The sequence below is a fragment of the Ranitomeya variabilis genome, chromosome 4, assembly GCF_051348905.1.
Source record: "Ranitomeya variabilis isolate aRanVar5 chromosome 4, aRanVar5.hap1, whole genome shotgun sequence".
Taxonomy (NCBI): Eukaryota; Metazoa; Chordata; class Amphibia; order Anura; family Dendrobatidae; genus Ranitomeya; species Ranitomeya variabilis.
In genome coordinates this window covers 694,292,442-694,309,070 of record NC_135235.1, presented here as the reverse complement: position 1 = coordinate 694,309,070, position 16,629 = coordinate 694,292,442, and the positions used below count along the sequence as shown (strand labels likewise).

General features: G+C 50.7%; 1 protein-coding gene across 2 annotated transcripts in view; it reads right to left on the bottom strand.

Annotated features, from left to right (window-relative positions):
* LOC143767654 (uncharacterized) overlaps positions 1 to 13,567 on the bottom strand; it is a 60,730-nt gene extending 47,163 nt beyond the window's left edge. Inside the window, exons 1-6 of one of the 2 annotated variants that reach the window (XM_077256110.1) lie at positions 13,438 to 13,567; positions 11,060 to 11,201; positions 10,751 to 10,930; positions 10,544 to 10,667; positions 10,363 to 10,460; positions 10,076 to 10,166 (exon numbers count right to left, since the gene is read on the bottom strand). In XM_077256110.1, the coding sequence (XP_077112225.1) occupies positions 10,076 to 10,166; positions 10,363 to 10,460; positions 10,544 to 10,667; positions 10,751 to 10,930; positions 11,060 to 11,137 (571 nt within the window). In that variant the 5' untranslated portion in view covers positions 11,138 to 11,201; positions 13,438 to 13,567. Of the gene's footprint in view, positions 1 to 10,075; positions 10,167 to 10,362; positions 10,461 to 10,543; positions 10,668 to 10,750; positions 10,931 to 11,059; positions 11,378 to 13,437 lie in introns of those variants that run through there. The other variant, XM_077256108.1, reaches the window with a different exon arrangement.
* Positions 13,568 to 16,629: the final 3,062 nt, after the last annotated feature.

Below are 16,629 nucleotides of genomic sequence, written 5' to 3'. Positions count from 1 at the left end.
ATTGCCGGAAGTAGTATTCTAGGCAATTATATATTAGATTTTAATGTTATCAGTGTTTACCTTTGAACGTTTATATTGTATTGTCCTGTCACCAGCCATGTGTACGATTATCGGCTGAAAGCCTCTCTGGAACCAATAATCACCCCATGTAAAGGCATCTTTATAAGTTAAAGATTCAGAATACTATGACTTTTATCATACCCTGAACAGTCAAGTTTTTTATGAACCGTTAAGGTTTTCTGGTTGAAGTAAAAAAAACTCTGAGTGTTTACAGTTTGAAACCATAAAATGTTGAAAAATTATGTCATTCTTGAGTATATCACTCAATGGTGCTCATAAACGTGTCAAATTTGATCTATAATATACTTTAATATACGTTACTTTAATCTTTAATATACTTAAGAACAGGGCCCCAGACATCACACAGGGGGTCTGAAACACCGCACAGTGGTCCAAAATATCGCTGTGCTCTGCCTGGGGCCCCATATGCTGCCTGGGGCCCCTGTGCTCTGCCTGGGGCCCCATATGCTGCCTGGGGCCCCTGTGCTCTGCCTGGGGCCCCATGTTCTGCCTGGGGCCCCTGTGCTCTGCCTGGGGCCACTGTGCTCTGCCTGGGGCCCCATATGCTGCCTGGGGCCCCTGTGCTCTGCCTGGGGCCCCATATGCTGCCTGGGGCCCCATAGGCTGCCTGGGGCCCCTGTGCTCTACCTGGGACCACTGTGCTCTGCCTGGGGCCCCATATGCTGCCTGGGGCCCCTGTGCTCTGCCTGGGGCCCCATGTTCTGCCTGGGGCCACTGTGCTCTGCCTGGGGCCCCATAGGCTGCCTGGGGCCCCTGTGCTCTGCCTGGGACCACTGTGCTCTGCCTGGGGCCCCATATGCTGCCTGGGGCCCCTGTGCTCTGCCTGGGGCCCCTGTGCTCTGCCTGGGGCCCCATATGCTGCCTGGGGCCCCTGTGCTCTGCCTGGGGCCCCATATGCTGCCTGGGGCCCCTGTGCTCTGCCTGGGGCCCCATGTTCTGCCTGGGGCCCCTGTGCTCTGCCTGGGGCCCCATGTTCTGCCTGGGGCCACTGTGCTCTGCCTGGGGCCCCATAGGCTGCCTGGGGCCCCTGTGCTCTGCCTGGGACCACTGTGCTCTGCCTGGGGCCCCATAGGCTGCCTGGGGCCCCTGTGCTCTGCCTGGGACCACTGTGCTCTGCCTGGGGCCCCATATGCTGCCTGGGGCCCCTGTGCTCTGCCTGGGGCCACTGTGCTCTGCCTGGGGCCCCATATGCTGCCTGGGGCCCCTGTGCTCTGCCTGGGGCCTTATATGCTGCCTGGGGCCCCTGTGCTCTGCCTGGGGCCCCATGTTCTGCCTGGGGCCCCTGTGCTCTGCCTGGGGCCACTGTGCTCTGCCTGGGGCCCCATGTTCTGCTTGGGGCCACTGTGCTCTGCCTGGGGCCCCATAAGCTGCCTGGGGCCCCTGTGCTCTGCCTGGGGCCCCATATGCTGCCTGGGGCCCCTGTGCTCTGCCTGGGGCCACTGTGCTCTGCCTGGGGCCCCATATGCTGCCTGGGGCCACTGTGCTCTGCCTGGGGCCCCATATGCTGCCTGGGGCCCCTGTGCTCTGCCTGGGGCCCCATATGCTGCCTGGGGCCCCTGTGCTCTGCCTGGGGCCCCTGTGCTCTGCCTGGGGCCCCATGTTCTGCCTGGGGCCCCTGTGCTCTGCCTGGGGCCCCATATGCTGCCTGGGGCCCCTGTGCTCTGCCTGGGGCCCCATATGCTGCCTGGGGCCCCTGTGCTCTGCCTGGGGCCCCATATGCTGCCTGGGGCCCCTGTGCTCTGCCTGGGGCCACTGTGCTCTGCCTGGGGCCCCATAGGCTGCCTGGGGCCCCTGTGCTCTGCCTGGGAACACTGTGCTCTGCCTGGGGCCCCATATGCTGCCTGGGGCCCCTGTGCTCTGCCTGGGGCCATTGTGCTCTGCCTGGGTGTAGGACACTGGTGACGTCACTTATCTCCGGACATTAGCTCCGGACATTATCTCCGAACATTATCTCCGGACATTAGCTCCGGACAAAGCCACGGAAGTTGGCACAAATTGCAGGAAGTAGTATTCTAGGCAATTATATATTAGATGGGCATTTCCTGAAGGAAATACATGGTGCTTGAACAGCGCTACCAGCTTTACAGCAGCACTTTTCACACACGGGACTGGGGGGCGCGCTTACTTTTGCACCCGGGGCCGGGGGCGCGCTTACTTTTGCACCCGGGGCCGGGCTTACTTTTGCACCCGGGAGCGCACTTACTTTTGTACCTGGAGGCGCACTTACTTTTGCACCCGGGGGCGCACTTACTTTTGCACCCGGGGGCGCACTTACTTTTGCACCCGGGGGCGCACTTACTTTTGCACCCGGGGGCGCACTTACTTTTGCACCCGGGGGCGCACTTACTTTTGCACCCGGGGGCGCACTTACTTTTGCACCCGGGGGCGCACTTATTTTTGCACCCGGGGGCGCACTTATTTTTGCACCCGGGGGCGCACTTATTTTTGCACCCGGGGGCGCACTTACTTTTGCACCCGGGGGCGCACTTACTTTTGCTCCCGGGGGCGCACTTACTTTTGGGGCCGCACTTACTTTTGGTGGGCGGGGCTCCTCGGCCTCCGATTTGGTTGGTGGGGCCCCTCGTCCTCCGATTTGGTGGGTGGGGACCCTCGGCCTCCGATTTGGTGGGCGGGGACCCTCGGCCTCCGATTTGGTGGGCGGGGACCCTCGACCTCCAATTTGGTGGGCGGGGACCCTCGGCCTCCGCTTTGGTGGGCGGGGCCCCTCGGCCTCCGATTTGGTGGGCGGGGTCCCTCGGCCTCCGCTTTGGTTGGCGGGGTCCCTCTGCCTCCGCTTTGGTGGGCGGGGCCGCTCGGCCTTCGATTTGGTGGGCGGGGCTCCTCGGCCTCCGATTTGGTGGGTGGGGCCCCTCGGCCTCCGATTTGGTGGGCGGGGCCCCTTATCCTCCGATTTGGTGGGCGGGGCCCCTTATTCTCCGATTTGGTGGGCGGGGCCCCTTATCCTCCGATTTGGTGGGCGGGGACCCTCGGCCTCCGATTTGGTGGGCGGGGCCCCTTATCCTCCGATTTGGTGGGCGGGGACCCTCGGCCTCCGATTTGGTGGGCGGGGACCCTCGGCCTCCGATTTGGTGGGCGGGGGCCCGTCGGCCTCCGATTTGGTGGGCGGGGCCCCTCGGCCTCCGATTTGGTGGGCGGGGCCCCTCGGCCTCCGATTTGGTGGGCGGGGCCCCTCGGCCTCCGATGTGGTGGGCGGGGCCGGGCCCCTCGGCCTCCGCTTTGGTGGGCGGGGCCGGGCCCCTCGGCCTCCGCTTTGGTGGGCGGGGCCCCTCGGCCTCCGATTTGGTTGGCGGGGCCCCTCGGCCTCCGATTTGGTGGGCGGGGCCCCTCGGCCTCCGATTTGGTGGGCGGGGCCCCTCGGCCTCCGATTTGGTGGGTGGGGCCCCTCGGCCTCCGATTTGGTGGGCGGGGCCCCTCGGCCTCCGATTTGGTGGGCGGGGCCCCTCGGCCTCCGATGTGGTGGGCGGGGCCCCTCGGCCTCCGATGTGGTGGGCGGGGCCCCTCGGCCTCCGATGTGGTGGGCGGGGCCCCTCGGCCTCCGATGTGGTGGGTGGGGCCGGGCCCCTCGGCCTCCGCTTTGGTGGGCGGGGCCGCTCGGCCTTCGATTTGGTGGGCGGGGCTCCTCGGCCTCCGATTTGGTTGGCGGGGCCCCTCGGCCTCCGATTTGGTTGGCGGGGCCCCTCGGCCTCCGATTTGGTGTGTGCTCTGCCTGGGGCCACTGTGCTCTGCCTGGGGCCCCATATGCTGCCTGGGGCCCCTGTGCTCTGCCTGGGGCCCCATATGCTGCCTGGGGCCCCTGTGCTCTGCCTGGGGCCCCTGTGCTCTGCCTGGGGCCCCATGTTCTGCCTGGGGCCCCTGTGCTCTGCCTGGGGCCACTGTGCTCTGCCTGGGTGTAGGACACTGGTGACGACACTTATCTCCGGACATTATCTCCGGACATTAGCTCCGGACAAAGCCACGGAAGTTGGCACAAATTGCAGGAAGTAGTATTCTAGGCAATTAATTATATATATATATATATATATATATATATATATATATATACATAATGTGTATATAAAGGATCTGTCAGCTCTCCTGTGTGGTGTAGTACATAAAGGATCTGTCAGCTCTCCTGTGTGGTGTAGTATATAGAGGATCTGTCATCTCTCCCGTGTGGTGTAGTATATAGAGGATCTGTCAGCTCTCCCGTGTGGTGTAGTATATAGAGGATCTGTCAGCTCTCCTGTGTGGTGTAGTATATATAGAGAGATCTGTCAGCTCTCCTGTGTAGTGTTGTATATAGAGGATCTGTCAGCTCTCATGTGTGGTGTGGCATATAGGATCTATCCTGTGTGGTATTTTTAAACTGCATGGTGGGCCCCAAGAATGATTTTTCTCTGGTGGGCCCAAGGTACTCCAGTCCGACGCTGCTTCTGAATGCTAAGACTATCGCTCAGGTTTTTGATGAGATCATGAAGCTTCACGGGGTTCCCTCCGCTGTTGTGTTACATCGGACCCAATTTGTTTCCAAGTTCTGGAAAGTTTTCTGTTCTCGACTGGGGTGCAGCTGTTCTTTTCCTCTTCTTTCCATCCTCAGTTGCATGGACATAACGAACGCATTAATCAGAATTTAGAGGCTTATCTCAGGTGTTTTATCTCTGAAAACCAGAAGGATTGAGCATCTTACTTACCGTTGGCCGAGTATGCTATTAATAATCATTGCCAATAATCTACCGGCAGGTCAGTATTTGTTTGTGCATACAGTTTCCTTCCACAGTTTGGTACTTTTAGTGAGGGAGGGGGCTTCAGGAGTTTCTGAGGAGGAATGTTTTGCTTTATCTCCCTCCTCTGTGTGGCGAGGGGCTCAGAGTAATTTGAGGATCATGGGAGACAGGTAGAAACCTATTGCTGACAGGAAACACTCGACAGGTCCAGACCTAAATGTGAATGACTTTTTGTGGATATCAACCAGGAATATGAAGTTGAAGATCCTTTCCTGGAAGCTGGGACCTAGGTTTATTGGTCCCTTTAAAATAACCACTGTCATTCTTGAGTTACCTCAGGCTCTTAAGATCCACAATGTGTTCCACAGGTCTTTACTCAATAAATATGTAGAACTTCTTGAGTCCTCTCCCTGCTGCCGCCCTCAATCCTTATTGATGGTAATTTGGAGTTCCAGATTTTGATGATTGTTTATTCCCGTTTTCAACATTGTGTCCTGTAGTACTTAATGCACTGGAGGTAATATGGTCCAGAAGAGAGGATGTGGGTTTCTGCATCAGAAGTGAATTCCCCTAGGCTGGTTCGTTCGTTCCATGCCTCATCCTGAAAAACCAGGTCCTGAGTGTCCGGAGGCCACTCATAGAAGGGGAGGATACTGTCACGGGTGCATCAGTCAGTCATTCTGGATCCGGCTACAGAAGGTCTTTGCGCTGAGCTCTGCAGGCAATTTCTGGATCTTGTACCTCTGTTGCGAAGTGATATCCTTCTCCCTCTAGGACCTAGCAGTGATCTTCACTACTGCTGATTAACACACCTTTGCTGGATGTTTAAATTCCTTTAGTCGCTTCAGCAAGGAGCCGGTGATAGTTCTACTATTTCCCTTTGTCTGGTTGGAAGTACTTGTAATCAACTAGCTCCTTCTTGGTGTTCTCTTGGAAGGATAGCTGGCGTGACCTCTTTGGTGTCTTCTCAAGCTAAGTGTATTCCCTACTTTGTTTACCTTATTTGTTTTTAGTTGTAGTGGGGGCTGACTAGTGATTACCCCATCCTTCTCCAGGGTCAGCCAGGGATTAGGCTCCTGCTCGACGATAGTTGAAGAACCAGGAGTGGCGACTTGGTTTTTGCTAGAGCTTCTCATAATGGAGTTAGGCTTGTACTGCAGATAGCCGTTGGATAACAGTCCTGGGCAGTCCCTGGTACTGTAGAAGCTCACCCAATGGGTCAGGATGGCAGTCAAGGACATGGATTCGGAGTCACGGGCAGTACAGGATTTGGATACTGGTAGACCAGCTATAGGAGAATATACAGATGGTATGGATTCTGGCTCACCCAGATGACAGACACTGATCCTTGTTCAAACAGTGCAGATTTTGAGACAAGCCAGGAAGGACACTGGTGCTAATTCAATCAACACAGGTTTCAGGAACACATTTAGACAACATGGGAATCAGGAACAGGTTATGGAGCAGGGACCTGGCTACATACTACTTACATACACAGACTAAGTAGAGAAAATACAGGAGTTGTTCAGGCACCTCCCTACTAAGGCTGCTGTCACACTAGCAGTATTTGGTCAGTATTTTACATCAGTATTTGTAAGCCAAAACCAGGAGTGGAACAAAGAGGAAAAGTCTAATAGAAACATATGCACCACTTCTGCATTTATCAACCACTCCTGGTTTTGGCTTACAAATACTGATGTAAAATACTGACCAAATACTGCTAGTGTGACGGCAGCCTAAGGAGGGTGCTTTACATACAAGTGCTTCTCACAATATCAGAAAATCATCAAAAAGTTAATGTATTTCAGTTCTTCAATACAAAAAGTGAAACTCACATATTACATAGAGTCATTACAAACAGAGTGATCTATTTCAAGTGTTTCTTTCTGATAATGATGATGATTATGGCTTACAGCCAATGAAAACCCAAAAGTCATTATCTCAGTAAGTTAGAATACCTTATAACACCAGCTTGAAAAATTATTTTAAAATCAAAAATGTTGGCCTACCGAAATGTATGCTCAGTAATTGTGCTCAATACTTAGTTGGGGCTCCTTTTGCATCAATGCGGTGTGACATGGAGGCAATCAGCCTGTGACACTGCTGAGGTGTTATGGAAGCTCAGGTTGCTTTGATAGCAGTCTTCAGCTCGTCTGCATTGTTGGGTCTGGTGTCATCTTTCTCTTGACAATACCCCATGAATTCTCTATGAGGTTAAGGTCAGGTGAGTTTGCTGGCTAATCAAGAACAGTGATACTGCGGTTTTTAAACCAGGTATTGGTACTTTTGGCAGTGTGGACAGGTGCCAAGTCCTGCTGGAAAATGAAATTTTCATCTCCAAAAAGCTTGTCGGCAGAGGGAAGCATGAAGTGCTTTAAAATTTCCTGGTAGACAGCTGCGCTGACTTTGGTCTTCATAACACACAGTGGACCTACACCAGCAGATGACATGGCTCCCCAAACCATCACTGATTGTGGAAACTTCACACTAGACCTCAAATTCAAGCAGTTTGGATTGTCTGTCTCTCCACTCTTCCTGCAGACTCTGAGACCTTCATTGCTAAATGAAAAGCAAAATTCACTTTCATCTGAAAACACCACCTTGGATCATTGAGCAACAGTCCAGTTCCTTTTCTCCTTGGCCTAGGGAAGACGCTTCTGGCGTTGTCTATTAGTTATGAGTAGCTTGACACAAGGAATGAGACACTTGTAGCAGATGTACTTGATACGTCTGTGTGTGGTGGCTCTTGCAGCAATGACTCCAGCAGCAGTCCACTCCTTGTGAATCTTCCCCAAATTTTTGAATGGCCTTTACTTAACAATCCTTTCAAAGCTGTGGTTATCGCGGTTGTTTGTGCACCTTTTTCTACCACACTTTTACCTTCCACTCAACTTTCCATTAATACGCTTGGATACAGCACTCTGTGAACAGCAAGTTTCTTTAGCAATGTCCTTTTGTGGCTTCCCCTCCTTGTGGAGTGTCAGTGACTGCTTTATTGACATTTATCAAGTCAGCAGTCTTTCCCATGATTGTGGAGCTACTGAAACAGACTAAGGGACTTTTTGTAAAGCTTAGGAAGCCTTTGCAGGTGTTTTTCATTAATTATTATAATTGACTGAAGTAATGGCTTTTGGGGTTTCATTGGCTGTAAGCCATAATCATCAACATTAACAGAAATAAACACTTGAAATAAATCACTCTGCTTGTAAATGACTCTATAAAAAATATCAGTTTCACTTTTTGTATTGAAGAACTGAAATAAATTAACTTTTTGATGATATTCCAATTTTGTGAGAAGCACCTGTACCTGATGCCTACCAGCTTTTGGCTGGAGCAACTCCCACAGCACTGCAGCGAGCACTGCCCCTTTAAGAATCGGAGCGAGTGTACGCAGACCTAGAGAAGCAGGAAGGCACAACAGGGAACAGATAGATCGCCGACTGGCCGGGACATTGAGCATGTTGGCATCCGTGCCACAGGAGTGAGAATGACCACACTGGGACGTCAGAATCGCCTTTACAAATGTAACAGCATCGTTACCCTCTGATTTCTCTTACAGGCCCATTATAATATTTTTCTTCAAGTGATTTTCTAACCTGTCAGCACAGTCTACTTACGCTGTCATTTGGCCTCAAAACAATCCCGAGACATTTCAGGACTAAACATCATAGTGACAGTTCCCTTTTTAGGGTGCGGGGTATAGATATGCTCAATGTTAATATCCGTGGCGAGAATTTGTTTAAACGTTTGGGCCAACTGGAAACATGTTGGATTTGGTCCCTCAATACCGTATACCCTGCAGGTCTGAATGAGAACATTAGTTATGCTCCCTTCCTGTAGTCGCTGCACTGGTGTGCTTAGTGTGCCTTCTTGCAATTTGTGCACATTTTGTTTTAATTCTTTTATTGTTGTTCTGTTTTTAATTCACCTTTTTATTACTTAGGATTCCCATATCGCTATACTGAATTGGTTATTGTGTTTTTGGAACTCATCTGGACTATGTGACATGGAAATTGAAGCTGATGGACTGCTATTTTTGTCATTTTTCCCTACCCTGATAAAGCCATCGTTTGGGTTCTTCCCTTCCCCATTGGGGTGTAGGGGACATATGCGGACATGCTGTTAGTACTGTTATTACTTTTTATGATGCTATCATCAATGCTCATGTGCCTTGTGGGACTGTACCATGTTATATTGTTGTGTTTATGGTCATTGTATTTTATATTATTATTTGATATATTATATTATGTAAAGTGGTCACAGTCTCCTCTTGGCCAATGTGTCTCTCTCTTTGTACAATTCATTTTTATAACTGCATTTGTCCGTATGCTTTATTTGATATGCTGTTATATCTGCATATCTCCTTGTTGTCCTTCTACGCTAATAGTTGCTTCTAAACGCTTCTGTTTGCCCTTTCCATTGCCCCTATTGTAGATGGCATCTACGCACTGATCACTTTAGGCACATGCGCCGCTCTGTTACTGCTCCGTCCTTCTCTGACAGCCGCGCACGTACTTCCAGATCACATGGGGCCCCATGCATTTCCGGTCGTCGTTGTTCAGCGTGCTGGACTGGGCGGAAGCAGTGTGTTGCGGTGGCGTGCAGTCTCCATTATGGGTTTCCTATATATACTCCTCTATGCCCATTCTATGTACGCGCCCCCTGAGAAAGGTATCCTAACCGAAACGCGCGTCAGGATGGATCGGGGTCCCCATACTGCGGAGGTTTACCACGGGATCGCTATTACCAGGTGATGTGTAGTAGTTCATTTATGTGCCTTTACCTGTATAATCACTGGTTATTTACATTTCTTCCATGTACTCTGGATGAAGTTCTGCTATCCTGTGGGGCTGTGCCTCTACGAATTGCACTATATACCATCTTTTTATAGTATACTTTCAATTCTCTGCAGCTGGGGATCGCCGTACCTTGGGCTGGTTTATTGTTCACATGTTGCTGCTGGCATTTTTGTCATCTTTTAGCCCTTTCTAACACTAACTCTCTGGTTGTTATATGTATAATTTTATCCAATAAAGTGTTTTTCTATGTTTGGACTCTATGACTGCGTGGTGCTCTTTTGTCTTTGTCATTTGGCTTTGTAGTTTACAGACCTTGACAGGTAATGGTCAGTGCCTCCTAATTTATGTTGGTAGGTGGATTTCCCAGATTGTAAGCTCTATAGAAAAGAGCTTTCAATACCCAGTCATTTGGATAGTGTGACATGACTGAACTACTTCTTTACTTCTCTATACTTAGTGGTTACTACTCACCTGGGTAGTCATATGTAGGAATCTCCTCTTTACACCGCTCATCACCCCTCACATATGTATCTGTAGTATTAATATGGGTCAGATCTTCACCCTGAAACATATATTGTATCAATCACAGAGAGACGAAGAAGTCACATCTGTGATCAGCTCTAATCCTGCCATCTCCACTGTTATGATTACACAAGTATAAAACATAAAACTGGTGGATAAAACAAGACTGAGCACAAGACCTTCACAGCCGTCTACACATCATAGTGGAGATCTCCTGACACCTTCTCTCCATCTACCTGATGATCCTGAGGAACACTGGGATCTTCTTGTTTACAGTCCTGTGGAAGAAGAGGACGGGGACATCTCTCGGGTGTTGTCCTCTTACTGGATAGATCTGGAGGAAACACATACAGGGACTGAATTCATTCTTTACATACAGATAATTATAGGCCGTGTGTATTTAGTCCTGTCTATTACCTGGTGATGTGAGGGGCTGGGGAACCTCCATCATGACGTCCTTGTACAGATCTTTGTGTCCTTCTAAATACTCCCACTCCTCCATGGAGAAATAAACAGCCACATCCTGACATCTTATAGGAACCTGACACATACAATGATACCGTCATCCCCCCGATCCCTTCATAGCGTTACTGTGTAATGTCCCAGCATTCCCAGCAGTGTCACCTCTCCAGTCAGCAGCTCAATCATCTTGTAGAGGAGTTCTAGGATCTTCTGGTCATTGATGTCCTTATGTATCAGGGGGTGAGGTGGAGGCCCCGTGATTGGGCTCAAGGGTCTTCCCCATCCCTCAGACACAGGGTCCTGACAGCGCTCACTAGAGGTCTTCTTCACTACTGTGTAATCCTGGTTATGGAGAGACACATTAATAAATCTCATTACAGACATTTCCAGAGTCCTCACCTCTCCAGTTCTATCCATCTGTTATTCCCATATATAAGAATGATGTAATGTGACGTCATCAGAATCTCTCACCTCTCCAGTAAGCCGGAAGAGGATCTCTAGCGTGAGGTGTAATATCTTCTCCGCCATCTTGTCTCTGTCCATATCCATCTTTGATGGATAAGCCAAAAAAATTCTCTTCTATGGAAGGATCTTCACTGAGAAGATCCGAGACCTGAATGAGAAGATGAGCCGATGTAATATCATAAAAATCCTGTGTAATAATACAATTACTGGAGATAATAAGGGAAACATATGAGGAGATTTATTATTTTACACTATTTAGTTTTCTTCTTTGACATCTACTAATAAAACCTATATATTTAGGCCACAGACAACAAGCAGTTTCTTCTTTAGAGTCGGCAGCTGAATACGTTTCTCTCATAGACTCATCTTCCATAACGCAGAGAATAATGGAGCCTCCAGCACCAACCTCCACCCACAGAGCCGCACTCCACATAGAGAATAATGGAGCCTCCAGCACCGACCTCCACCCGCAGAGCCGCACTCCACATAGAGAATAATGGAGCCTCCAGCACCGACCTCCACCCGCAGAGCCGCACTCCACATAGAGAATAACGGAGCCTCCAGCACCGACCTCCACCCGCAGAGCAGCTCTCCACATAGAGAATAATGGAGCCTCCAGCACCGACCTCCACCCGCAGAGCCGCACTCTACATAGAGAATAATGGAGCCTCCAGCACCGACCTCCACCCGCAGAGCCGCACTCCACATAGAGAATAATGGAGCCTCCGGCACCGACCTCCACCCGCAGAGCCGCACTCCACACGGAGAATAATGGAGCCTCCAGCACCGACCTCCACCCGCAGAGCCGCACTCCACACGGAGAATAATGGAGCCTCCAGCACCGACCTCCACCCGCAGAGCCACACTCCACACGGAGAATAATGGAGCCTCCAGCACCGACCTCCACCCGCAGAGCCGCACTCCACACGGAGAATAATGGAGCCTCCAGCACCGACCTCCACCCGCAGAGCCGCACTTCACACAGAGAATAATGGAGCCTCCAGCACCGACCTCCACCCGCAGAGCCGCACTCCACACAGAGAATAATGAAGCCTCCAGCACCGACCTCCACCCGCAGAGCCGCACTCCACATAGAGAATAATGGAGCCTGCAGCACCGACCTCCACCCTCAGAGCCGCACTCCACATAGAGAATAATGGGGCCTCCAGTACCGACCTCCACCCGCAGAGCCGCACTCCACATAGAGAATAATGGGGCCTCCAGCGCCGACCTCCACCCGCAGAGCCGCACTCCACATAGAGAATAATGGAGCCTTCAGCACCGACCTCCACCCTCAGAGCCGCACTCCACATAGAGAATAATGGGGCCTCCAGTACCGACCTCCACCCGCAGAGCCGCACTCCACATAGAGAATAATGGGGCCTCCAGCGCCGACCTCCACCCGCAGAGCCGCACTCCACATAGAGAATAATGGAGCCTCCAGCACCGACCTCCACCCGCAGAGCCGCACTCCACATAGAGAATAATGGAGCCTCCAGCACCGACCTCCACCCGCAGAGCCGGACTCCACATAGAGAATAATGGAGCCTCCAGCACCGACCTCCACCCGCAGAGCCGCACTCCACATAGAGAATAATGGAGCCTCCAGCACCGACCTCCACCCGCAGAGCCACACTCTACATAGAGAATAATGGAGCTTCCAGCACCGACCTCCACCCGCAGAGCCGCACTCCACATAGAGAATAATGGGGCCTCCAGCACCGACCTCCACCCGCAGAGCCGGACTCCACATAGAGAATAATGGAGCCTCCAGCACCGACCTCCACTCGCAGAGCCGCACTCCACATAGAGAATAATGGAGCCTCCAGCACCGACCTCCACCCGCAGAGCCGCACTCCACATAGAGAATAATGGAGCCTCCAGCACCGACCTCCACCCGCAGAGCCGCACTCCACAGAGAATAATGGAGCCTCCAGCACCGACCTCCACCCGCAGAGCCGCACTCCACATAGAGAATAATGGAGCCTCCAGCACCGACCTCCACCCGCAGAGCCGCACTCCACATAGAGAATAATGGAGCCTCCAGCACCGACCTCCACCCGCAGAGCCGCATTCCACATAGAGAATAATGGAGCCTCCAGCACCGACCTCCACCCGCAGAGCCGCCCTCCACATAGAGAATAATGGAGCCTTCAGCACCGACCTCCACCCACAGAGCCGCACTCCACATAGAGAATAATGGAGCCTCCAGCACCGACCTCCACCCACAGAGCCGCACTCCACATGGAGAATAATGGGGCCTCCAGCACCGACCTCCACCCGCAGAGCCGCACTCCACATGGAGAATAATGGGGCCTCCAGCACCGACCTCCACCCGCAGAGCCACACTCCACATAGAGAATAATGGAGCCTCCAGCACCGACCTCCACCTGCAGAGCCGCGCTCCACACAGAGAATAATGGAGCCTCCAGCACCGACCTCCACCCACAGAGCCGCACTCCACATAGAGAATAATGGAGTCTCAAGCACCAACCTCGCGAACACCACATATATGGCTTTTCTGTGTGCACAGGACCTGTGATGAGGTCACAGGAGGGGAGGAGTCAGGGGTCACATGATCAGGGGCCTCAGTGTATGCAGGACTCTGCTGTGCTGGTTGTCATGGTGCTGGATGAGGGGAAGTTTATGTGTGGGGTCAGGAGGGGTTTACAGTGTGGATGTGGTAGAGCCGTCAGCCGTGTGTGTACGAGATATATGGAGTGAAGCCGCCTGTGTACAGGTTGTACGGTGCTGAGTTGTTTGTGTATGGACAGGAGCCATGTTTGTACTGAGCAGAGCCGTGTGTGTACAACGTGTATGGAGCGGAGCTTTGTTCGTTTAATAAGTAGATTTTTTTTATATAAAACAATGATTGGATCCATCTCAATATTACATGTATTGTTCCCCAATATTTCCCTCTATTATTCCTATCTGTGTATGTTAGGGCTAGCGGAACGCACCGAGTAAATATAGATGTTTATTATTATTGGTGCGTTCGCAGCCCGGGGTCCACTGTGCAGGAGAACCTGCTGCTAGTGAATGGCGGCACTATTTGGCGGTATAGACTAGCTCTGTTACTTCACAGAATAGCCGTGAAAGGAAAGCACTGCGCCCTGTTAGGGTATGTGTCCACTGAGCGGAGCCGCGGCGGCCTCGGCGCAGCGGCGAAGCCGCTCGGCGCTAAGCCCCGCCCCCTTTCTGGGACGCACTGGTGCCGGATGTGTACAGTACACATCCGGGATCAGCGCACCCCACGCCATAGGGCCCTGTGATATACCTTGCGGGGACGCAGCGTCCCCGCAAGGTATACCGACATGCTGCGATCTGAAAAGACGCGCAGCATGTCCGGAGTCGCAGGGCCTCCGCGTGCGTGATTCCACGCATAGTGGACACGGGATTTCAACAAATCCCCTCCACTATGCTGGAACATCTGGACGCTGCTTGTTTGACGCTGCAGCGTCAAACAAGCAGCGTTTCCTTACCGTGGACACACGGCCTAAGACTCACAGGAGCACAAGCTAACTGTCGAACTGATAGCAGTCAGTGGTCATGCAAACATACAATCTCCTCCCCGGAGGTGCCGGTATTCTAGGGGCTTATTTCAGCCGGGTCCCTGTATACAATCACACAATCTCCTCCCCGGAGGTGCCGGTATTCTAGGGGCTTATTTCAGCCGGGTCCCTGAATACAATCACAGAGAATTGGGAATATTCACAATGGGATTAAATTCCTCACATTCAGTGAGATAAAATCTAAATACAACTTACCCTCTTCTGAACTGGTCCTTTTTATTATGCTAAAGGACAGTATACAAAAACTCCTGACCGGTAAAGCCTTGAATCTTGTAATCCTTTCTTCACTGCCGTGCAACGTAAACAATAAAAACATTTGGAGCCCAAGTAACCTATATAAATACAGTGCCTTGCGAAAGTATTCGGCCCCCTTGGAACTTTTCAACCTTTTCCCACATATCATGCTTCAAATATAAAGATACCAAATGTAACTTTTTGGTGAAGAATCAACAACAAGTGGAACACAATTGTGAAGTTGAATGAAATTTATTGGTTATTTTAAATTTTTGTGGAAATTCAAACACTGAAAAGTGGGGCGTGCAATATTATTCGGCCCCTTTACTTTCAGTGCAGCAAACTCACTCCAGAAGTTCATTGTGGATCTCTGAATGATCCAATGTTCTCCTAAATGCCTAATGATGATAAATATAATCCACTTGTGTGTAATCAAGTCTCCGTATAAATGCCCCTGCTCTGTGATAGTCTCAGGCTTCTGTTTGAAGCACAGAGAGCATCATGAAGACCAAGGAACACAACAGGCAGGTCCATGATACTGTTGTGGAGAAGTTTGGAGCCGGTTTGGATACAAAATGATTTCCAAAACTTTAAACAACCCAAGGAGCAGTGTGCAAGCGATCATATTGAAATGGAAGGAGTATCATACCACTGCAAATCTACCAAGACCCGGCCGTCCCTCTAAACTTTCATCTCAATCAAGGAGAAGACTGATCAGAGATGCAGCCAAGAGGCCCATGATCACTCTGGATGAACTGCAGAGATCTACAGCTGAGGTGGGACAGTCTGTCCATAGGACAACAATCAGTCGTAAACTGCACAAATCTGGCCTTTATGGAAGAGTGGCAAGAAGAAAGCCATTTCTCACAGATATCCATAAAAAGTATCTTTTAAAGTTTGCAACAAGCCACCTGGGAGACACCAAACATGTGGAAGAAGGTGCTCTGCTCACATGAAACCAAAAGGGAATTTTTTGTCAACAATGCCAAATACAGGACCTGAGACTGGGATGGAGATTTGTCTTCCAACAAGACAATGATCCAAAACATAAAGCAAAATCTTCAATGGCGTTCCATGAGTCCTATTTTAAAATAATGACAAGATGGTATCTCACTCCCATCAGATTGTCACATATAAACCAGGAACACTCTCCCTTATGTTGGAGAGACTGCGGACAACAGGGTAATCTCTTTCACTTATTTTTTGGTTGTCCGATAATAAAAACTGGGATGGAGATTTGTCTTCCAACAAGACAATGATCCAAAATATAGAGCAAAATCTACAATAGAATGGTTCACAAATAAACGTATCCAGGTGTTAGAATGGCCAAGTCAAAGTCCAGACTTCAATCAAGAATCTGTGGAAAGAGCTGAAAACTGCTGTTCACAAACGATCTCCATCAAACCTCACTGAGCTCGAGCTGTTTGCCAAGGAAGAATGGGCAAGAATTTCAGTCTCTTGATGTTCAAAACTGATAGAGACCTACCCCAAGCGACTTGCAGCTGTAATCGCAGCAAAAAGAGGCGCAACAAAGTATTAAGGGGGCTGAATAATATTGCACGTCCCACTTTTCAGTTTTTGAATTTCCACAAAAAATTTAAAATAACCAATAAATTTCATTCAACTTCACAATTGTGTTCCACTTGGTGTTGATTCTTCCCCAAAAATTTACATTTGGTATCTTTATGTTTGAAGCATGATATATGGGAAAAGGTTGATAAGTTCCAGGGGGCCGAATACTTTTGCAAGGCACTGTACTTTATCAAGGAC